General features: G+C 40.1%; 1 protein-coding gene across 3 annotated transcripts in view; it reads left to right on the forward strand.

Annotated features, from left to right (window-relative positions):
• LOC141759680 (neuronal acetylcholine receptor subunit alpha-7-like) overlaps positions 1-24,796 on the forward strand; it is a 39,116-nt gene that overhangs the window by 6,835 nt on the left and 7,485 nt on the right. For all 3 annotated transcript variants that reach the window (XM_074621974.1, XM_074621966.1, XM_074621959.1), the window contains 6 exons: positions 4,032-4,171; positions 5,041-5,085; positions 10,120-10,229; positions 15,269-15,348; positions 18,880-19,047; positions 19,165-19,359. In XM_074621974.1, coding sequence (XP_074478075.1) covers positions 4,076-4,171; positions 5,041-5,085; positions 10,120-10,229; positions 15,269-15,348; positions 18,880-19,047; positions 19,165-19,359 — 694 coding nt within the window. In that variant the 5' untranslated portion in view covers positions 4,032-4,075. The remainder of the gene's footprint in view (positions 1-4,031; positions 4,172-5,040; positions 5,086-10,119; positions 10,230-15,268; positions 15,349-18,879; positions 19,048-19,164; positions 19,360-24,796) is intronic.

Below are 24,796 nucleotides of genomic sequence, written 5' to 3' on the forward strand. Positions count from 1 at the left end.
CACTCTAGGGTTAGGGTTAGGGTTCAACCCCTCAGAACAATAACCCTAGCCCCGTAAACCGCAACACTCATCAGATATCATAATGGTTTTAAGACAAAAATTACGATTTTTATTTTCATAGATAACTATTTATTATAATATAAATAAACAATTGGTCCCTGATATTATTGGCTTAAAAGTTTAGTCTGTTTCAGCACAACGAGAGGGGTGAAACAGGTATTCATTTCTTTCTTTCTTTATGTGTTTATTTGTTACCTCAGTGCAGAAAATGAGAAAGGGCGCCCACTGACATTTTTTGTCATTATTATTTATCTTTAGAGGGTGACCAGCACCCCCCAGAAGACCCCCTAGGCAACAGCCTATATGGCCTTTGCCTTAAGCCGGCTCTGCTTCAACGATGCAGAAGGCTGAATGTGGGCTAACTGTATAAAAGTAAAGACTTGCATTTCCATGTGATGTAACAGTGCAGCCATTGGTTTTGTGCTTGTGTGTGATTGTAATTCATGGAATCTTTTTTCTCTTACTTTAAAGCTGTTTGATATGAAATATGTTTTCACATGTGCAGTATGTAGTAATGTAACAACTGAAAAACAGGGTCCCATTTGCAGCCTTTCAGTAATGCTTTAAGTGCACATTACATCATAGGTTTCATCATATGGCCTCATAGGGCTGTACTGTATGTCTGTCAACGCTGGACTTCTTGCAGCTTTTACAGATGCAGTAGTGGGAGGTTTCTCATGATTAGCTTTGAGGGAGAATTGCAGTTTTTGTAGATAGAAATGAGGAAAGTAGCACGGCATTATTATGTATTTGTATTGTTTTCCTACATTGTGGATAACGATTAGACGACTAATTGACCGTTTCGGTCTTTGTCATTTAAGATTTCTTTAGTTAATAAGTTGTTTTTAATGCTTTTTTCATGCTGAATGACATATGTCCGAGAAACTTATGAGCACATCTCTTGTAAACACAAGATTTAAAGATCCGTCGATTAAATCAACTAATCGATTAGTCGACAAAATTGTATGAGTGTTACTCGACTAAGAATTTCTTTGGTCGAGGTCAGCCCTAATAATTGCTGTCCTCGACCAAATGATGCTTTGGCAAAATTGCTCTTGAAACTTTCATGTCAATAAAGCCCCTTTGAATTTGAGAGAGAGATTGAGAGAGGGATTGACACAAACAGTCTGAGAGACAGCTCAAGAACACCGGAAATGTCACACTAAGTTCATCATTCAAAGACCTTCATTATATTAGTCAGCTGAACAACAGTTTCTTTATTAAAACCAGAGTAACACTGTTCTTGTTGTGGCTTTCACACTGTGTTGCAACGCGTTTCCACTGCTGCTGTGTAGGGCTGGGAAATATTACAATATATACCATCAAAATGATATAGAAATGTCTATCATATATGTTTTTCATTTCTGTCGCAATATGGGCTCGGCCTGTATTTAGTTATTTTTTCTCTATAATTTCACTTAAAACTCTCCTGTTCTTTTTGCACTCAAGTTCTTACAATGAGAAAATACTCAGTACTTTTCATTTTGTCAAGTATTTAATTCACACAGGAATATAAACTTATGGTTTACCATGTGATTATTTTATATAGATTTATTTATTGAATTACCAGAAAACATGCTATATGTAAGGGATAATGTACAGCGAGCCGGTCATTGTTGTGAAATAATCCCCGACAGGGCGATGCGGCTTCGCGTCGAGGTGGACCCCCATTGTTATTTCACAACAATGACCCGCCTGCTGTACATTATCCCGCTTATTACACGGCTACTTAATTAAGAAACCAATAATTTGACACAAAAACAGTCCGCCAGAGTCCGATATCAGAACTGCGCCCATAGCAACGGTCTGTAATACTTAGCAACGGTCTGCTATAAAGAAATAACAGACCGTAGAAAGCCGTGATTGCCCAACCCTACTGCTCTGTATGAGCTTCACACCCTGCGGCTGCAGGACACACATCACAAGTCACCCCATGCAAATTTGAAGAACTCTGATAAAAAACAATCTAAGGAACACTGTTCTTTAAATGTTAATCAGTTCACGAACCCTTCAAGACATGCTGCGTCTCATCAGTTTTACTCAGATCTGCTCTAAATTTTGAATATTTTGATGGAGGCTGTTAATTTAATGGCAATCACTGACTCAGACTCTTCAGTCTGCACTTTACAGGCACTAGTTAATTGAGGCTTCCCCCTGGAGTGAAGTATAAAGAGGCAGATGGAGGGAAGTCGTGTTAGTGTGTGTGCACATAAACGCACGTCTAAATGTCTGAGCACATGTCTGGGGTACTTAAAGCTCTTGTCCATCTCTCTGATTTAATTAAGAGGTAGAAAGCTTCTCTTTTTTGTGGCTCACTTTCAGCAACATATTGGCAACATATCAGGAAATGTCCCTTTATTGGTCTTATAGCCAGTAATGTACTACAGAAAACGATCTGAGGACAATAACACACATTGATGTCATCTTGCTGAACTTCATAGTGAAATCTGATTATGGTGAGGATTGGAGGTGGGGCAGATCTACAGGGGATTGAGCCACGGACACAAAGACCAGCTTTCAGCTAATCTTTCAGTCTGTTTTTTATGAAAGAACCGGATGCAACGGAGAGCAGAGGAATGGAGAGATGCCTACAGACAACAACATCTCTGCCAGATCATCGGGATAATGTGCTTCTCATAGGTGGTTTAGGATAATTGGGATGTGGCCATTAGTGAAAAGAATAAATGCTGCCAGAAACGCTCCATAACTCATGAGGGGATACGAGAGTGTGTTGAAATGAGGTCTGATTTGAGATTGCACAGTGAGATGAAGCCAGCAGTCCTGGTGCTGGATTTGGATGATTGCCTTGTCCGGACTGCATGTGTTTCACCACCTTAGACTTTGTTTGAATATTCCACTCTGACTTTGATTTAACTAAAAAAAAGACCTCGCCAAACATGAAATGAAATGCAAAACGATTCCAGAGTGAGAGGTTTGAAAGTCACCTGGTGTAAGGTGGAGCTGGAGTGGTGGTGGGTACCTGCGAGATTATAAATGGTAAGAAGTTTAATATTGAGCCAGAAATTCAGGCAGGGATTGGATGATGTGGGGATGAGGTGAATGCAGCTTTGGCTCAGTCTCATCTGTAGACTGGACATAAGAAGTGGACGTAGTCACCGTGACGTCACCCGTTGGTTTGTGGACTGCTGTTTTGAAGCCTCGAGTTCGGCATTTTGGCCGTCACCGTCTTGGTTATTTGCAACCAGAAGTGACACAAGAGGGTGATGGCTTTTCATGTAACGCCATCATCAGGTCAGTATCTCAATTTGCTCAATACTTTGGTTTATGACCAATTATAAGTCGTGACATTTACATCAGCATCAATTGTACTTTGTGTTTAGTGCTAATTAACAAATATTAGCATGCTGACAGGCTAAACTTAGATGGTGAACTTGGTAAATGTTACCTGTTAAACATCAGCATGTATAGCATCGTCACTCTGAGTATGTTAGCACGCTGGTGATAGCATTTAGCTGAAAGCACCACTGTGCCTACTGATGCACAGCCTCATAAAGCTGCTTGCATTGCTGCAGATTCTTAGTTTTGATATTTTGGCCACATCTTTGAGGATAACTGCTCATTAACATGGTGTTTCTTCACCACATTGCACTTTTCCAGAGGTCACTTTAATTGATAATATCAATACTGTGATGTCCTCTTTTTTATTTTCTATAGGTGAAATTCTTTCTCTGTTTGTTCCAAACACACTGCTTTCACTGTTGCTTGAAAGAGAAATCAGTTATATAAGGGAGACATTGAGCTGAAAGCAGTCGCAGACAGTCATTAAGGTCGGTTTATAGTAGAAAAGAAGGGTTGTTTGTGCTGCAGGATGGCTGTGTAAATGGGAGTTTGGCAATGCAATTGAAAAGGAATAGTCAATAGATGTGACTAACAGTGTCTGTCTTGCTCATTTTTTTCCTGAAGTGATGATGAAAGAATATTTATTGTCCAGGTTTCTGTGTCCTCTGTAGTTTCTCTTCAGGGGCCGGACCAGCGCAGACTGTACAAGGACCTGATGAGTGACTACAACCCACTGGTGAGACCCGTCTCCAACGACTCTCAGACTCTCACCGTTCACTTCGGCCTCACCCTCATGCAGATCATGGACGTGGTACGTACATCATGACTCTCCACACATTACTTTGCATGCATACAGTATGCACTGCACAAGGCGGTGCTATGATGACTCACTCTTGTTTAGGTGATAATCAGTTATCATTAATCAATGTAAAGATTGTCTTCTCTTCACAGCTAAAATCAATTCTCATGTCAAAACATTCACTTTTCCAATATGGGTTATTTTATTGTATTGATCAAGTGTTCCAATTATCTTCCATACACATTGATCGGATAATTTACATCGGGATGTCTTTGAGTCATAAATTGAAAGTGTAATTGCTCAATAGAAGTCGCTGCTTAACAGTCAATTATTTTTCCATTACCACAGCCCTGAGATGTAAAGCTACTGTGGACGTTTATGAAACTTAAACTGAGAAGATGCTAGGGCTGTCCTCGACCAAAGAAATTCTTATTTGACGAACATTTACGACTTTGTCGACTAATCGATTAGTTGATTTAATCAACAGATCTGTAAATCCAGCCCGTTCTCATTCCCAGGGCGTCAAATACAAAGGCATTGTCATGACCATAGGTGTTCGATACCGCCGCACAAGGCACCCTTTAGCGCCGGTATGAAGCGCACCGGGCGTTCCATTAACTACAATGTAAACCCATCCGTGGCAACAGTATACGCTCCGAAAAACTGCGCCGGGAGTGTGGTGATGTAGTTTAAAGAGCAAAAAGATACAACGGGCGGGCGGCATAAAAAACGACTTATCGACTAAAGAAATCTTAGTCGACTAAGACCAAAACAACCGATTAGTCAACTAATCAAGTGAGAGGGGGCAGCCCTAGAAAATACCTACACCAAAATACCTGAATAATAATGTTAATAAATATGACTTCATCATTTCCCAACAGGATGAGAAGAACCAGGTTTTGACAACCAACCTTTGGCTACAACTGGTAAGACTTTTCCCTTTTACAATGTATGTAAAGTCACAGCACAACCTTATGGTTACACTTAAACAAATACTACATTTGACTACTTACTACATTTTTATTAATAAATCTATCCGTTTTCTGTATCTATTTATCCTGCTCATGCTCACACAACATACTGGAGTCTATCTGAGCAAGCACTGGGGGAGAGACAGGTGTTTTTTGGGGGGTAGTGTGATGATTATTTCTTGGCCGTGACTTCCTTAAATCCTCACAGCGACGACAAGACTCCAAAAAGTGAGGCACATAATCCCCCCAGAAAACACAAATTGCGTTTTTACACTTCCATTTATGTAAGATTAAAGAAGCAAGATATAAGGTGTCAATTAGTGAGCTTTAGAGATGCTGGTAGGTGGATTTTGTTACCTTTGGAAAGAGCCAGGCTAGCTCTTACCCCTCATTTCCAGTCTTTATGCAAAGCAAAGCTAACTGGCTGCTGGCTGTAGCTTCATATTTGCTGTCTGGACATAGAGAGTGGCATTGATCTTCTCATCTAACTCTCGGCAAAAATGTGAATAAGCATTTCCCCTTATGGCCAAACTGTACCTTAAACTTTAGCTTTTAAGCTGGTATTTGGTTTGTGCATCTAATCACAATAAATGTGTAGTTATTGTCTTGGTTATCAAATCTGCTGGAGCCCAGTCTTTCTCCTCCATGCAGTGAGATGAAGTGTATGATGAAGTGTATGTTTTATCACAACCTGTCCATTGTGTGACACTAGTTCCCTGCTGCTGCTGCACCGTCAGCAAGCTGCATCGAGGCTGTTTGGTTTGTTTTAAATCACTCTGTGGAATCACAGCAGCAGTCTCACTCAATCTCTCTCCCGGCACAATCGACTTTGGCTCTCAAACACAAGATAGAGCGGACAGCATTCACAGTATCTAGCCTACCGTCTGTTAGCGCCGATATGTTGGCTTAGTCAACTTGGAAAGTTTAAATGTCCTAAAAATGTTCATATTTAAAAGTCACTTTGAGACATCAAAGATGGTTCTAAGAAGATTACACACTCAGTCATGCCAGAGAGTAGTGATTATACGATTTCAGGGGAGTGTTGGAATGAACACATAATATAATAATAATAATATAATAACATAATAAATACACTGACAATTGTAGCATTTACAGCATAATGCCATAATTTAGTGGCATCAGGTGCTTTGTTAAGGACAGCTGAGTGGTTGCGATAATTTTGTTTTGCCCGTTTTTTGGCCTGTCCTGGGGCTGCCAGTGAGCTTCATTAAAACTGGTTAGACTGTATCCAGTATAAGAAGTGGACATAGTCAGAGTGCCGTTTTGAAGCCTTGAGTTCAGCATTTTGGCCGTCGTCATCTTGTTTTTTTGCAACCAGAAGTGACACAAGAGGGTGGAGCGAAGTACAACTGAACGCTGAATAAGACATTTTCAGGCGACCAAAATGTTATAATTTACTTTCATGAACTGAAAACACACTGTGAAAGGGTTAAAGTTCTAAGACAAAAACACGGACATCACCCAGACCGGACAACGCCGTGGTAGCGACCTGTCAATCACAAGGTAGCCACGCCCTAAAGCATCTCCTGCTTTATGGTCTATTTGACTATGGACCATCATTTACTAAATGAACATCATGCTGTATTGAAGAAGACTTGAAACTAGTGATTGAGACCATAAACTCATGTTTACAATGTTTACTGAGGTAATAAATCAAGTGAGAAGTAGGTTCATTTTCTCATAGACTTCTTTACAATCAGACTTCTTTTTGCAACCAGAGGAGTCGCCCCCTGCTGGCTGTTAGAGAGAATACAAGTTTAAGTCACTTCAGCATTGACTTCACTTCTCAGACCCGGAGGTTGCCCACTGGGTTTAATGGAATAGTTCAACATTTTAGGAAATACACTTTCTCTCATATGTGTCTCTTAAATATAAGGCTACAGCCAGCACCTGGTTAGCTTAGCTTAGGATAAAGACTGGAAACAGGGAGAAACAGTCAGCCTGGTTCTTTCTGAAGGTAACACAATCCGCCTACCACCACCTCTAAAGATCACTGATTAACACATTATATCTTCTTTGTTTAATCTGTACAGCAAACCGTGCCAGGCTTGCTGTTTCCTCCTGTTTCTATAGGCTAATCTAACTGGCGGCTGGCTATATCTTCATATTTAACATATATAAAATATGAAAGTGGTGTTGAACTTCTTCATCATCCCCAAATGTCAAAATATTACATAACACCAAATGTCAAAGTAGAAGCAGATAGGAATATTGGAGTTAGTGATTGAGATCAGCATTTCTGTTATAAAGGGCAGTAAATTGGTGAATCTGACTCATGGAAATGCACTTTATTCTGAATTTACCATGTGTGCTGTACAGGTGATTCCACCCTCCCTCCGTGTGTTTTGCTCAGCTTTTATTAGTGACTGACCTTTATATTTCCTCATGCTGACCACAGCCATTATTTGAATACCATGATGGTTTGAATTTTATTAGAAATGGATTATAGATCTGAATACACAAATCCTTATAAAAAGCCATTTAATCAAGATGTAAAAAATCAAAACAGGATGTGTTTTAGCCAAACCAACCAACTGTACCAGTCTGCTATACTGAGCTGGAAGTCTGGATGGGTTTTGTGTTTGTTTTTCAAAGTGTCAGATATGGTGAACAATTCAGTTTTCTACTCTTGTTTTCATTTACTCACTTTAAAACATGTCAATCACAGATTGTGTTTTTACAAAATGGCTTTCTGTGTGACACTGGAGTCAAATATCCAGTGCTTGAAGTGGGAAAAAATAAGTGCCAGTACTCTCTTATCCACATGTTGGTGTGTGTTTGACTTTTCCTAGTGCCACATTTTACATCATCCAGTACTTCATTATTTTCATGACCAAATACCTGAAAACTAGTGGCATTCCCATCAGCCTCTGCTGCTCTTTGTGTTTAGTGCTAATTAGCAAATGTTAGCGTGTTAACACGTTAAACTAAGATGTGGCTGTAGACTTTTGGTCTTGTTTGATGACAACATATTATGCTGATCATGATATCTGCCAAAGAAAAGACACAACTGTTATCTTCTTGGTCCTAGAAGTAGAGTAATGTGTTTGAAATCTATAACCTGTAGCTGATTTATAAGTTTAGTTTGACACTCTGGTATTATAGTACAAACTTATAAACCAGTGCTGAATACCTCATGCCGTTTGAATAGTAAAAGTAAAAACATATTTCCTCGGAAATCTAACAATTGTATTCCTCACCAGATGTCACTGAAACCTGGCTCAGAGATTGAACTCAATTCTTGTAGCGTGTCTCTGCATAATGTTACCCACAGCTGCTGTCACATACATTTATTTTACCCATTATTGTAACTGGGATTGGATTCCCGTCTCCTATTTTGTTCGATGTGTGCATGGATGACCTATCGAAACAATTGAATGGGTGTAACACAGGAGGTCTTGTTGGAAACTCTGCTATCAATCATCTTATGTATGCTGTTGCCAAAAAGAGGAATGTCATGGCAGTCAGAAGTAGAGAGGACAGGAAATTATTTTTTCCTGAGTATCACTTGTGCGATATTCCTCTCATGACATGCAAGGAAGGAAATAAAATACCTAGGCCATTTTCTCTCTGATGATTTGAATGATGACAGAGATATTTATCGACAGTGTTGTTCTCATTCACTGTTTGCACTCATACCTATGAAAAGTAATGCACTGTTTGTATATAACCAACGTAATCAGGAGCCAGGACGTGAACGGCTGCTATTAAAGAAGTCAGGTGATGTAGTATAAAGAGTCCGAGGTCGGGGTGGACAGATGGGTCAAACAAACACCAGGCTTTCCCATGTGAAACCAAGTCAATGTTGACTTATTTTACCTTACTTTTGGTACGTAATTTGCGTACTTCACTAACACCACATGCGTAAGTTATGTAACAAACGTTCTTATTTTATGTAAGAAACGTACTTATTTTAATCCAAACCAGGATCTTTTACTAAACCTAAACAAGTTTTGTTGCCTAAACAGATTCTGCATTGCAGGGTCACTGATCGCTCGTGTTGCTGAACATTCGTAGGAGAACGAATGAAAAATGAAAATTTACTTTTTCATAAGATATCATACAAAAGATTTTATGAGGATGCGTTAACTATATGCTCAGGCCCATATGTTACTTTATAAGTTTAGTATGTATCCTGTCAATGTAAAATGTTCATTATTTACAGTTTTCTGCACACCTACTGTATGTTTACACCCAACTCGTCACATACTGACGCTTGGTCAGGACCCCTTGGCGTCACTTTCCAACGAAATGAGTAGCCCAGCGCGTCAAACTATGACGCTCCACTACGGTTGCAGTACACACTTACAGTAAACTGGTTAACGTTGTGAATTCCACGAAAAACACTTGCTTATGTTTAGATATTTTTGGAAAAGCACTGCCCGCGTCCTTTCGCGCCCATGTAAATCAATTTGCTCACACAGGACGCAAAGCGCCACAGAACTCCGCGGCTCGCGATCTTCAACGAGAGTTTCAGCGGAGCTCAAACAGAGCGTTTCAGACAGAGGTTGAAAAGAGGTCATGCAGCACAGCTGGTATGAGAAAAATAAAGCGTTTTTTGAACAATAAACCATGTAAACATGTTCTAGTAGAAACCCAAAATACAAGTAAGCACCTGAAAATAAGCAGAATAGGTCCTCTTTAATCAGCCCTAGGAAGAGCTGCACTCCCTGGACTCCCAGGCTTAGAAAACACTGGCGAGATAATATGATTTTTTTTTTTAATTTAATGATAAATTGTTGTGGTTTTATCTTGTATTTTATTTTATTTTTTATTGCGTATGGCCTCTTGTTAGTCTGAAATAGTTTGAATTGAATTGAATAACGGCACTAAAAAATACACTATTACAGTAAATCCCAGGTTTTCAGACAAGTCTTACCAAACGCAGAGCCCCATACAGGTTTAACGGATATGTTGAAGATATATATGTGAAATATAATAAATGAATGTTGTTTCTGCATCCCACAGTACTGGGATGATCATTACCTCCGGTGGAATACAGCAGACTATCCAGGTGTGGCCAATGTGAGATTTCCTGACCATCTCATTTGGAAGCCAGACATTCTGCTGTATAACAGGTAGGTGTTGTAAAGACAGAGCCGCTGGGCGCTGCTCTGTAATTGGATATGCAAGGTGTCACACTCAGCATGCATGCATTGTCCTCTGCACAATATAATGGAGGGGTCTCAGAGGGATGATGCTTTTTGGATTTTTGTGTTCCAGAGTTAAAAAAAAGGTTTTTACATTGGCGCCGACTGTGATACAGTAGACACAGCAGAAATGATTTTTCTGAAAGGAATGATTTGTTTTGGCTCTTTTATTTTGTGCCGAGAATATGAGAAATACTTAAGGCTTTATGCAAGAACCACATCACTACTAACAGATTCATCCTTAGTATCTTATCTTTGGTATAAACAAAATATAAAAGTAGTCCAGACAAGAATCATGCACAGATACCTGTAAAATAACCTGTTTGCTTTAATAATTAAAAACCTTGCGAATTAATTATTTGAAATATGTTACTGGATTCAACTAAAATAAAAATTTGAGTAATTAAATAAAACCTTCCTCTTGAGTGCCACCCATTTTTAAAGACGGTCTTTTAGCCTCTAATTTCCTGTCTTTTGACTGCTAAATTTATTATGTTTTCATCTTGCTGATTTCTGACAGCAGGACTTGAAACTCTGTACTGTGAAGTTCTTCTTTTTGCTCTTGTTTAACATTATTGTCAATGAAACTTGCCCACAAATGGAAACAGAACAGGAAGCCTTAGACAGCAATATGGGGGCGTTGGTTTTGCTAATGATCAAATCTCGCAAACACGAGCAGGTCAGGTGGCATTCATCAAGTTGAAACAAGCAATTTAGAACACGTTTTTGCTGTTAAGAGGGTTTGCTGAATCTGATGGTACAAAGTAAGAGAGGCTCAGCACATGAAAATGAAAAGGTTCTTGTATGAGACCCATTTCATTAATTTAAAGGTCAAACTTGATTTTTTGGAAAACATGTGCCTTCATATTGTTGGTCCAACCAACACACGAGTTGCAGCAAACATCTAGTTATTTACTTATTAGCCTAATTTCAATTTAAACCCCATTTTTTAAAAGGATAACTTTGGTATTTTTCAACCTGAACCCTATTTTCCCATGTTTTTCTGTCTAAGTGACTAATGGGAACAATACTTTTTGAAACTGGTCCAGTATTGAGGGAGAACGCTGCAGCTGCTAAACAAGCTATACTGTAATCATTAAGGGCAACCTGGTACCGTCATTTTACATTCACTAAAAGTGCTTGTTTTTGTCACTGACAGGCTCAGATTGTTATAAGAAGTGTCTGACAACATTATGGAAAGGACGCTACAGAGAAATAAAACCTTTTGCTTTCTGTTTGTCATTGTGTCATGTGACTAGTTGCTGGAAGACAATGGTGGAAACGTGAGTGACAGTTGGAGAGAGGGGTGCCACGGGACACCAGTGTTATCAGAGTTTGTTGTGTTGGAGTACAGAAAGCATAGCTTAGTGTTATCTGAAAGATTTTCAATGTCATGGCTGAATATTTAGATGATATCGACAATGTGGATGCAACACAAGATTTCAGGGATCGGATCAAGCGAAAGGTATCAAAAATGTTTTACTTCTCTGTAGGGTCCTTTCCATAAGGTTGTCAGACACTTCTAATAACAATCTGAGCCTGTCAGTGACAAAAATAAGCACTTTTAGTGAACGTAAACTGACGCTGCCAGGTTTCCTCAAATGATTACATTACAGCTTGTTTAGTGGCTGGCGGCTGCAGCGTTCTCCCTCAATACTGGACCAATTTCAAAGTGTTGTCCCCATTACTCACTTAGACACAAAATCATGGGAAAATAGAGTCCAGGCTGAAAAATACCTAGTTATCCTTTAATGTCTCACCTATAAATGGGCCATATTTGACAAAGCAGTATTTAGGCACTAGTTTTAAGAAGAGAGGGCTATGACAGCATACACAAGCAGTTAGTAACTACTTTGTTTCCTTCAAAATAAATCCCAAATAGAATAGAATATTATTTCACACCAGAGTGTAAAATTGCCTTGAGCTCACCAGAACATAAAAGCAACCTGAAAAAAATAAATATATTCAGGTCAGAATATGTTGAAATATTCAGGCTTTTGCTCTTGTTTCATGAGCTCTGCAATACATCAGACCACACGTTGTCACAGGACTTATTCAGAATATCCTGCGGAAAGCAACCCACACGCAGAAAATGAAAGATAAATAAGCCCCACTATTGCACAAAACAAACTGAAACCTCATTCCTTTTGGAACATTTGCATTTACAATTTGTTTAATTTACAATTTACAAGCGTGGAAGATCAATATGCATCAAGCGAATATACTTAATTAGGTTAGGTTAATCAGAGATGTTGCTATAAATTAAACAATGTATGGCTCGTACTGTTAGGTAAGCTTCAGACACCGTCCAAGTTTAGTGGTGCCGTGCAGTTTAAATTTATTCAGTACAGTCTGGAAGAGAGCTTTGGAGCAATAAATCATTCAGACAAATGAATAAACTTTGTACAAATAAGCCGGGAGAAAGAGCATCTTATTATATGTCCCTAACAGAAAATGCTACACAGATCACCATTAATCAATCTTTAAAAGAACGATCTGAACAGATCACATTAGAGGCACTCTACTCTCCCATCGACTAATGATGGGAAGAAGCATTGTACTTCATTTGTCATTGTCCCTCTGAGGACAGCCTTGATTTGAGACTCTGTGAATTAGACACTGCTGAATGTTTAGGCTTTTTTTTCCCTTTCAACTTCAGCTCAACCACGCTTCAACCTCTGGGGAGTTCATTTAGAGGGAGTGAACTGTGGGTATAGCAAGGGAGAATGAGGGCGACCACTGAATAACCATCTCCAGGGAAATTTTGCATCATTTGGGGCTCTTCGTGTGCTGTGTACCTGCTTTCTCTAACTCATTATGCTGTGTTCACACTACAAGCAACAAAACGGCCAGCATTGCCTGCTACATTGTCTCGGAGTCGCCGTTGAAGTGTTGCTCAAGCGCTCATTGACGTAGTTCTGTCGTTAAATAGCACTGGGAACTGGCTAACAGCATTTTTTTAGGCGGAAAAGAACAAAGTGAAACAAAAACATATGATTGGTTGACACTTCACTGCGTCATCGGAGCATTGTAAAAAATTGAGACCAGCTCAACCAGAGACATTTCAGAAAGGAGACGGTGCACCGAGAGTCAGTTTCTGGTCTCTGTGTCACATGGGTTTCGCCACTGCCCCGCCACGAGTCTATTAACTAAGTCAATTAAAAAGAATGTAGGAAATACAAAGATTTACTTCAAAAAACGTATTTCAGAAACACGTTTGTTTGATTGTTTTTGTTGAACCTATTCTTTTCAGTCTCCTCCACATTGACACAGAGCTGTGCACTTTAACGCAGTGATGAAGTGCGGCATGTGGCGAGCTTCCATGCAGTGTCTATGGAAAGCTGTGGCGGCTGCTCCTGAGCTTTGATTCTGTGGCGAAGTGCGGCCAAACTAAAAGTTGGGAAATTTAACTTTTAGAGGCAAAGTGCGGCCAGAGAGGACCCGCAGCCAATCAGTGAACAGATCCTGTGACTTCTGTGACATGTTGTCCTATGTTACAAAGAATTTCTTCTCGCTTGAAACACATGAACACGCCTCCCGGCTGCAGGAAAATTTAATTATTGTGACGAACCGCACTTCACCGCTGCCTGGTGTGAATTTGACTTTTTTTGCATTTGCAATGCCCCCGGCAGCCTTTCTTACAGCCACAACTTAAGAATTCAAGGACTGACTGACCAACATATTCTCACTCCTTACTTGTCAAATATCGCCGCTTGGTCAGTGCCTCTCGACATCGGAGTCCGACGCACGGGGTACCACTCTTGCGTCACTTTTAGACGGATCAGGGACGGCCTGTCACTATACGCTCGTTACATGCATAGTGCCCTTTCAAAATAAACTTCCGTTTTCACAGGAAGTTAGGTTTAGGCAACACAACATCTTATTGTACTCTTTCTTGTGTCGAATAACGCCACGGGTGGGTTTACATTGGAGTTAATTGAAAGCCCAGTTCATCACATACTGCTGCTAAAGGGTGCCTCTGTACGTCGGTTTCCGATGCCGAGAGGCATGTACCAAACGGCCACAATGGTCCATTCAACCCCAGTCTGTTGAGAAGACATACAGTATTTGGTGCCACCTCAAGTGCTGGTCCCCAGCAGTGTCCTCCTTGGTATACTGCTCCTTTGAGTCAAGTCAAGTAAATTTTTATTTATGATATGACACTTTTCATATTGAGCAGGTCTAGACCGTACTCTTTACAGAGGCCCAACATTCCCCCATGAGCACACAGTGCAACGGCGGCAAGAAAACAATTCCCTTTAACAGGAAGAAACTTCCAGCAGAACCAGATTCTGGGAGGCTGTCTGCCTCGACCAGTTAGGTTAACAGAGACAGAGAGAGGTGCATCCTTAGTGGGGGGGAATCATTCAACATTCCTCTTCCTTTCTTTATGAACAACTCAAGACGAGCTTGATTGAGCTTGAGTTGGCTGCTGGTGCGATCGTAGAGGAGAATTGTGAAGCGCTCCACTATGGAAATGACCTCCTCTGGAAATGACCTCTGGAAATGACCTCCTCTGGAATGCTATTTACGATCTCACTCTCTGGGGCACTACTGCCGTATTTCATGGGTCTTGTCAAAGGCACCAAAAAGCGTTCCAGAGGAGGTCATTTCTATTGTGGAGCGCTTCACAAGTCTCCTCTATGATCGCACCAGCAGCCAACTCAACATCAATGAAGCTCGTCTTGGGTTGTTCACAAAGAAAGGAAGAGAACATTATTGGAACATTCATTTTCATTTTCAATACAAAATGATTTCTCATCATTATTATTTTATATTTCCACCACATCTGTCCCGCTTGCTGTCGGTGGCTCATCCAAATGAATGTTGCATTCTCATAATTAATAGCGGCTCTTGCAATGTTTATATCACTGTGTGAATTTATTAAAATGTTTTTCCACTCAAGCTGTACTCTGGTTACAGTTAACTCTGCAGTAAATACTGATGTAGCTCCCTGTCGTCCACAGTGCTGATGAACGATTTGATGCTACTTTCCACACCAACATTTTGGTCAACAACTCTGGCACCTGTTCCTACTTGCCTCCAGGTAAGAGTCATAATCTCAGTCCTTCGTCATTGGAAATGTTAGACGTTGAATCATTGCTCCTTTCCTCTGCTGTTTTCTTTTTTGCACATAAAAATATTTAAAAATAGTCACAGATGCTACTTGTTCTGGGAAACACCTGCTATCCACAGTTAACTTACATTAGCAGCAATGTAAAGATGGTCTTCTATATTGTATCTAATAAAAGACATGCTATTTTTTAATCAAACCACTTAACTAAACCTTATATTCTACCTCCAGAGTCGGAAAGAGAATGCACATACTGTAAATATGTGAAAATTATATTTAATGTGATGAAAAGTAGTGATGAGGTCTGGAGCACACAGTTATAGATCTTCTAAAAAAAAGTGGTAAGAAATACAAAATCAAGTCCTTAATCAATTGTGGTAACAATCATACTCATACATAATAAAACATTATAATAAGACTCATACATCATTTTGATTTCATGATGGTGCTCTCAAGCTGTATTTATACATTGAACATAATTTCTTAATTTAAAACTAAATTAAGAAATGACGCTATCTTGATTGTTTTTATGATATATATTTATATACTGTATGCCATGGCAGTATGTCATTGGCTGTAAGCAATGCCCAGAACCTGTCACTCCTAAAACCGTGTTAACGTTGTTCGCCTCGCTCAGAGGTCATCCATACCATAATAACACTACTTTAGGAGCAACGGAATTCAGATGGTGGCTTTACACTCTGTGGCTCACGTTACCGCAGTTTCACAAACGTGTCGGAGAACTACGGTGGCCTTCAGGTAACATAAAAACCTTGAAAGGCTTTGTACGCCACGCAAACATCCACAGTTAGGTTTAGGCAAGAAAACCACAAACTTGGGTTCAGACAAGAAAACCACTTAGTTAGGGTAAGGGAAAAACGTCACGGTTGTGCTTTATGTACGTACATAAACTAAGTAAAATACGTACGTAAACAACTACAGAAAACACGTCACCAACATTAATAAAAAACGTGACAATCCAACAAACAACAAAAAGGCAAACAAAAGGCTTTTTATACGCTAAGCGCCTTGTGCATTATCGTGGCATTTATACGCCTTTTCGTGCGAACGGGCTGGTAGAAACATGGCGGTGCAACATGGTGGACTCCATGAAGAGGACCCGCTCCCTATGTAGATATGAAGGGATCATTCCAAGCTAACAAAATCACAACGATTCTTAGTTTCAGGTTATTATACACCAATGAAAACATAGATATTAATATTATTTTCCATTTCTGCTCAATCCCCTGAAATGTTAAACACTGGTCCTTTAAAATGATCGTATCCAAGTAACAGTAATTTCATGTGAAATGCTCCGAACACACGGATCCATCACTATCGCACTCTGTCAGTGGCACTTTGAGCAGCGATGCACTTTTCCTGAACCAGCCTCTTCTGACCCACTGATGCCAGACTGTGCAGTCTTAAAAGACAAATTATGTAAAAATCACCAACCCATCTGTACAAACACACACACACACACACACACACACACACACACACACACACACACACACACACATGCATGCACACATTGAAACAGAAGGCCTTCCTGTCACAGCTGGTGATTACTGTTCTCTCTGGCAGGCTCTTCTTCCCTCCTTTTTTCTCTTACCACGCCAAAGCGCTGGCCTGCCTCGCCGCAGCATCTTAATCAATACCGGCGTAAATAGCTCCATCATTGAATTTCTTCTGGATTGATTGCCTCTGTCACAAGCAAATTGCCTCTCAACTTTGTTCCAAATGAACCGTCATTGAATGCCATATTGGCGCAAAATCAGTCGCCACTTGAGCTCAACACAACTGCATTAAATGAGTAAATCCGTATGCAGATGTGACCTTGACGGCCGTTCCAAATAATTTCCTGATAACATGTCTTTGTCACTGAGGTTCATTGCAGTAAATAGTCGTTTTTTTTCTGCTCCCCATCTCTATTCACTCCCTGCTGAGGTTTATCATTTTCACGGCACCGGGAGAGACCTTGTTTACTGCCGACGTCTCATATCTTTCTTAAATGTGGATGGAAATTAGTTTGGTGCCAGCTTCTACTGAAGGATTACCGGCCACTTTCATCTCATTGTCATATTGGATTTTTTACTCTCGTTAGGATGGATGGCACTTGGACTCCATATCTCGTCGGAATAAAACCTCTTTAGCTGTTGGGCGCTGTCATTTCTTTTTCCCATCTCCCTCTGCTTCGTATATTGCAGAGTAGTTAAGACTCTATCAGAGCTCTGAATACCACTCCATACATTTCTGTCTGTCTCTTCAGTAGCCGTCTACATTTGAAGTACATATCAAAGCAAGTCTTTCTTTTAAGGGGAGACACCCCAAACAAAAACATTGTTTTTCATACCCTGATACATTTTTAGATTTTGGGCTATTTTGCTTCCATAATATGTCTTCTTTAGCTGGGTTTCCACCTAAAGTAGTCCCTTGGACTACTTTTCAAGGAACTAAAAGGTTCCTTCAGCCCACTGTTGTCTGCGTTTCCACCGAGGTCTAAAGACTTGCAAAGATTAGACAAATTAGTCCGCTGATTGGTGGTCGCAGTGGTAAATACACTCTGCAACCTGCAGTTCAGTGTGCCCGCCTGTTTCATCTAAAAAATACCCTGGAAAAAATAAACGTTTGGTCTCACTGCGACGATATTTACTGCTGCATAGTATTTACTGATGCACGTTGGATGTAATGAATGAATTGCAGGGGAGGAAAATGAAACTAAGAGCGTCTGTCTCCACAGTAAATCATCTGTTGAGTGTTTGAGGGTTATTTATTTATGCTTTAGATTGTTAACGCCATGAAACAATCAGAAAATAACTTTTTATTCTCTCATTCACAGCACCACCACGCTACGTCTCTCTCTTTTCTACTGCTCGCCCTCTCAGCTTGCTCGCACGATCTCTCTCCGACCGCAGAGCCTAACTTTAATTTATAATGTTAGAAAACAAAGAGAAATGTTCTCCCCTCATTCTAAATTCGGTCCTAAATCGATACTAGACTACTTCCTTGTTTTATGAATGAAGCGGTACACGAGTTGAAGCAGCAGTGCTGTGTGTGTTCACCCCGAAAGTTACTGTACTTTCAGCAAGTACTACCACCTAACCAGGGCCTTTTTGGGAGTAAAAGGTCCCAGGACTCAATTTAGACCCTGTTCCCTGAGGTCGAAGCGCAAAGAGCTCCTCAAAAGGTTCTTAGATCCAGGGGAAAGTTCCTGTAGTCAAAATGGCGCTTTTCAGACTAGTGGAAAGAAAACATCCAAAATAGTAATTTTATTTTTTGTTTTACTACAGTTTGTCTATTTGCGTCTGTAGATTTCTCCTAAATTCACCAAAAGTTAGCATTAGATAATGCCTCATTTAAATATTTAAACATAAAATTTCAGAAAACCTGTAATACAAAAGACAATTATCTTACTGTAAGCCATCAACTGGGGAAGTTTCATGGTGTTATCTATTAGCTAAAAATGTTACCCTATTCACCTGTAGTGTCTCACCACAACAGGGATCTTCAAGAGCACCTGCCACATCGATGTGCGCTGGTTCCCCTTCGATGTCCAGAGATGTGACCTGAAGTTCGGCTCCTGGTCGTATGACGGCTGGTCTCTGGACTTGAAGATGTTGGAGGCAGACATCACCAGCTACATCCCCAACGGAGAGTGGGATCTTGTCGGTAAAGTGGGAACCGGTGGCCTGTGAAGAGGATTGATATTCAAAATTCAAAAAGTGTTTCCATAACTTTTCACTCCATTTCCTGCCAGAGTAGACTGTGTTTTGCTTTGCCTCACAGAGGTTCCCGGACGGAAGAACGAGCGTTTCTACGACTGCTGCGAGGAGCCGTACCCTGACGTCACCTTCACCGTGGTGATGAGGAGACGGACCCTCTACTACGGCCTCAACTTGCTCATCCCGTGTGTCCTGATCTCCACTCTGGCCCTGCTCGTCTTCCTCCTGCCTGCTGACTCTGGAGAGAAGATCTCACTGGGTTAGGAACACACACACACACACACACACTGTAAATCATTTGTCTGGCTCTGCTTCATTGCAGAAGTGAAAAGTAGTGCTCTCACTCACTATTGTTGGGAGATGACATATTGTAGTCACATTAAGTAGTGCGATGCAACTTTTTTTGGCAACATTGCTGAAATGCTCAACATGTCATTAATGGCAGTGCAGAATTTTCTGCTGAATTATTCCAACAATGGTTTTACATTTTAAATTTACCACCATTTCATTATTTATTGTTTTTAAACACATTGACCAGAAAAACAGAAACGCCTAGTCACTGTAATGCAATCCATTGCAACTGTCCAATAGAGAGCTAAGTCACACCCCTTCCGGGGGACCACCATGGGACCTTATTTCAGAAAAAATATGAACGGTAGTTGACTTAGAGAGACAAATATGTTTTTGATCCTGTTTGAATTGTTCCGCGAAACACACATATGATGTTTGTCAATTTAAAAGATGATTTTACAAGTCAATAAAGTCACAGGGTCTCACTCGTTCTTTCTCTTCCCGGCTGATAAAAAGACCAGGAGTTGCTGGATGAAACACATCAGGAAAGATAACGTTACATCTGTGCGTGGTCATAGCTAAGTTATCTAACTAGCTATTGTTGGTGACGTATATTGTGCGAGACGAGAGACGTAGTTCACTGAGCGGTTTCACACAAAACGAAATGATACTACGACAAACTGTGACTTTCTTCACTTGCAAAATTATCTTTTAAATTGACAAACATCACATGTGTGGTTCATGGAGCAATTCAAACGGGCTAAAAAAATATTTGTCTCTCACCGTTGACTATATTGTACATATTCTTTCCGAAATACGGTCCATCGGGAGGGGAGGGACTTCACCTCTCTACAGTACATTAAATTCTTCCCTTGTGAACTTATTGACCGTTTCAACGGAATTGCATTGCTAGGCAACAGCTTGGGTCCATGTTTACTTCGTCAGCTGATGTCATTCACACAGGTTGCGTCCGAAATTCCATACTAACATGCTATTTAGTACGCTAAAACAGTATGTGAGATATTTTAGTATGTCCTAAACCTTAGTATGGAACCAATAGTATGTGAATTGCGTACTATTTATGGTAAAATATTACAGTATAGAACGCTAGACACTACGGTGGCATTAATATCCCACAATGCAATGCGGTAGTGACGACAAAGTCACAACAGACATTTACAGACAGCTCTGTAACGTCAATAACGATTAAATTTAACTGTAAATATAAGATTTCACTTTGTTACTTATAACATATATTCTAAATTACAAATAGTAATACAGACTTTTATTATCACAAATAGTCGTTTTGTTCACATGAGGTTGGCACGGGTTACCATGGTTACACGTCTCCAACCAGCGAAGACGCTCTCAGGAAGTGACGCCGTAAATTACTGCTCAGTGCATCCGAAAAGATACATACTGCTGTTTATTCACAAAAAAGTATGTTGAACGATAGTACACATGTTGGGTATGTAGTTCATATGCGATTTCAGACACAACATTTCACCACCATTGCAACAGGAAATAAACTGGGACCCATTTAGAATGTTTCTGTTTCCAATTGTGAAATGGTCTATATTATATATTTGCTTAAATACTTAATATTTACTTTAATTTTTTAACATTTTGCTTAAATTGTTGTTGACAGAGGGGTCGATTCAACTCGGTGGCATTTTTATTTGATTTGCAAGTGGATCTGGAACTGCATCAAAATACACATAGTAATATACACTCAAGTCATTCAAGTACAGGCGCCAGTTAATGAGAACATTCTGAACCCTATGTACAGTATTTTCTAAGCTGTGTTAGTTTCCAATCATTGCAAGCCAAAGCAGAGATGATTTATTTCTGTTGGCTCACCTCTGTGTCCCCGGGCTGCTGCTAGGGGGCAATGTTTCATATTTGTAGACTACATGAATCAGAAACATCTCTCTATACATGTTTTACTAGACCTATAAGTTTGACTGACTGCCTTTCTCACCTCAGTGACCTGCGTTGCACCTCTCGCTCAACTTTCCAACATAAAAACTTACACACAACTCTCACATACACACACACACACACACACCATACTATCATATGCTGCTGTTGCATTGGTAATATAATGTGTAGGCAGGGCTATAGTCAAGTGCAACTTAATCAAATCCAAGTCAAGTCCAAAACCAGGTCCAGTCGAGTCTGAGTCAAGACCAAGTCCTACGCAGTCGAGTCCTGTTTAAGACCATAATAGGCAATAGTGTTTTTCCAAAGCTAATATAGTGATTAATGAGTTAGGATGGACAGAAATAATGTATCTATAAACAATATTGATCTATCTTCTAACATCAAACCAATCAATGCATAGAATTTAGGTTTGAGGATCATTATAGTCTAACGCAGTGGTTCCCAAACTTTTTCTGTCAAGCCCCCTTTCGATGATATACGAACATTGTAAAATTAACTTCAAATGTTAAAATTGAAGTTAGGAACAGTGCAACAACTTACATTTCCCCATTTAACAGTAGATTTTTCAAACTGAATTAGTGTGCAAGAAAATAAAAAATCCGACATATAGAATAATGACTGATCAAAGACAAGATGTGCAAGTTACTCAGTGCTTTCTCTGCATAGATCACATTCCTATGCATAGGCACATTCCTATTCCTACATGTAAATTGCTTTACATTTCAGTGGGCTTCATACTGTCTGCCGCCAGTATTTTAAGACACACAACACACTGGGGCCTCTCTTCTTGGCCGACCATAGTGCCTGTAAAGCCCAGGGACAGATATGCCTCATTATATTTTCTTGCTTTTACCTTTTTTTGTGCCGTTGTTGTGGTGGTCGCGTCGCCTGTTACAGCTGTACCAGACTTGCCATCTGATTTGCGTTTCATACCAGTCACAAATCTGTCCATCTTGGTACATCGCTTCGTTCCTATCTCTTATCTTTTTCTCTTCTGTGTCGCTCTGTGTCTTTCTCGCTCTCTTTGTGTCGCTGTATGTGTCTTTCTCTCGCTCTCTCTGGTTTTGCCGCTAGTCGGTCTGACACATGAGCCGCTCTGGGGGGCGTGGTTGGAACACAGTGCATGTCACGTCGGTTCCGCTTGATTTATTTTTATTTTATTTTTATTTCTTAGGTGCAACCATATGATATAGTGCCTTATCTTTACAACTTGTTTGCAATTGTATTTGTTATAATTTTATTTTATATTGTTTTACCAGTGTGTGTGTGTGTGTGTGTGTGTGTGTGTGTGTGTGTGTGTGTGTGTGTGTGTGTGCGTGTGTGCCACTTTGTGTTTGTGTGTGCCTGTGTGTGTGGGTTGGTGATGAAGCCGCGCCCCGGGAGCGCCCCCCAGTTTGGGAACCACTAGTCTAACGTTACATTCATAAACCTTGAATTTGATCAAATATTTGCTACTGACGTTTCTACCATGGAACCACCTCCAATATGCCCACAAACAGGGACATTTTCATTAAGTTGCCGTTGAAGTGTTGCTCAAGCGCTCATTGACGTAGTTATGTCGTTAAATAGCACTGGTTAACGGACTGTTGCTGTGTCGCTCGTAGTGTGACTCTACAGGTCATTTTCAATGGAAGCTGGTGACATAAAGTTACAAATCGATGCTCGACACTTGTCTCTGCATTACGGGTGTGACGCGGTACAAATAAAGTTGAGCTGGTCTCAACTTTTTTAAGCGCTACAATTACGACCAATCATATGTTTTTGTTTGACTCTGTTTTGTTCCATCTAAAAAAAAAAATGCAGTTAGCCAGTTCCCAGTGCTATTTAACGACATAACTTCGTCAACGAGTGCTTGAGCATTTCAACGGCGACTCGCCAACAATCTAGCTGGCAACGCTGGCCGCTTTGTTGCTTTTGTTGCTCGTAGTGTGAACGTAGCATAAGAGTTGATATGTTGCCCCATAACAAGTCTTTTGTACATCTGATCCATTAATAGTTTCTGGATGTTGACACTCCTTCTTGATGGTGCCTATAAGTGAGGTGACAGATTTTATTGAAATGCTTTTACTTCAAATTTGTATGTCACCATTACTGAACAAATGACTTGACTCTTGAAACCCTGAATGCTTTATTTTATAATTTCATATTCAAATGTTTAGGGGCTGCATGGCTTTCTGCCATGTTGACTTGTTTTAACTCAGGTCAAAGAATACAGCTGAAAACTAATGAGATCATAATGAAGTTAAAATCTTTTACGGCCCAAGTGGTTTCAACACAGAGCCAACCATTCTATTATTATCCAATTTTTCTCCATCTACAATAAATTCATATCCCCATTTGTCTCCTGGGTAATCAGCCGTCCTGTGAAAAACAATGTTTTTTTCATTAATCCACTTCCTCTGTGGCCTTGTGAAGTAATCTGATAATCAGTGCTGAGTGACTGACTGAACTGTCAGTGGACCGAGAAAACGCTTTTAATCTTATCTCAATTGTCACAGTTGACTTGAATGTTTGAACCCGTTTCATGCATAAATTACACAGGCTTGGTGGAGGCAGTATCTGCGGGTGGGTGGTAGTGGCGTGCGTGTGTGTGTGTATGTACTGTATGTGGGAGTGGGTGGGGGGAGTGGAGGTGTTGATTTATGCAGTTTGTGCCTTCCTCAAATCATTAAAGTCCTGCGTTGCAGCTGGATTCCTTCATTAACCAAACAGTGCTTTATAGAGCCAGATGTGTGTGTGTGTCTGTGGTTCACAGAGTTATATTCCCTATATGTAAACTGTGCGTGTGTGCGTGTGTGCGTGTGTGCGTGTGTGCGTGTGTGCGTGTGTGTGTGTGTGTGTGTGAGTGTGCTGGCTCATGTGCTCACAGATCTACTGCATATGAAGTCAGTATATCAACCCCGCCTCGCGTTGACATTATCATTTGAGAACGGTGAACTCTCATTGAGGAATGTGTTTTCATGGCAGCATTTATTCCCAGATTTAATTTAAATAAAATTGGGCTGTCGTGAGAATTATGTTTGTAAAATGCACAGATGGATCAACAGGAATATTATTGCGTGTGAATCTTTACTGTCATAGTCTCTGCATTATACATCTGCATTTTTCTCTCAGTGTTGTAAAGGGTTGTTTATATTAGAAGGTTCATCAGCAATACTGTGTTCATTGTATTCATTTGTTTAAAGAGTCGGTTCATCCAAATCACAAAGCAAAAACATATCTCCCCATGTGGTATCGAGCTATGCATATGGTTATGGTTTTACTTTATTTTCACCTCTGTACAATGCAGGTAAATTAAATTAAGTTTGTGGTGCTCAAAGCATTTTAAAGTAACTTTCAAAAAACTGATCAGCAACATTTTCTTGAAACTTATTCATATTTTCTTCTTTTGGTAGAAAATAGTTCCTAATTATCCAGATCCAGTATCTGACGCATTATTTCTGTTAAGATAAGTTGCTTTT

The sequence above is a fragment of the Sebastes fasciatus genome, chromosome 2 (genome assembly GCF_043250625.1).
Source record: "Sebastes fasciatus isolate fSebFas1 chromosome 2, fSebFas1.pri, whole genome shotgun sequence".
Lineage (NCBI taxonomy): Eukaryota > Metazoa > Chordata > Actinopteri > Perciformes > Sebastidae > Sebastes > Sebastes fasciatus.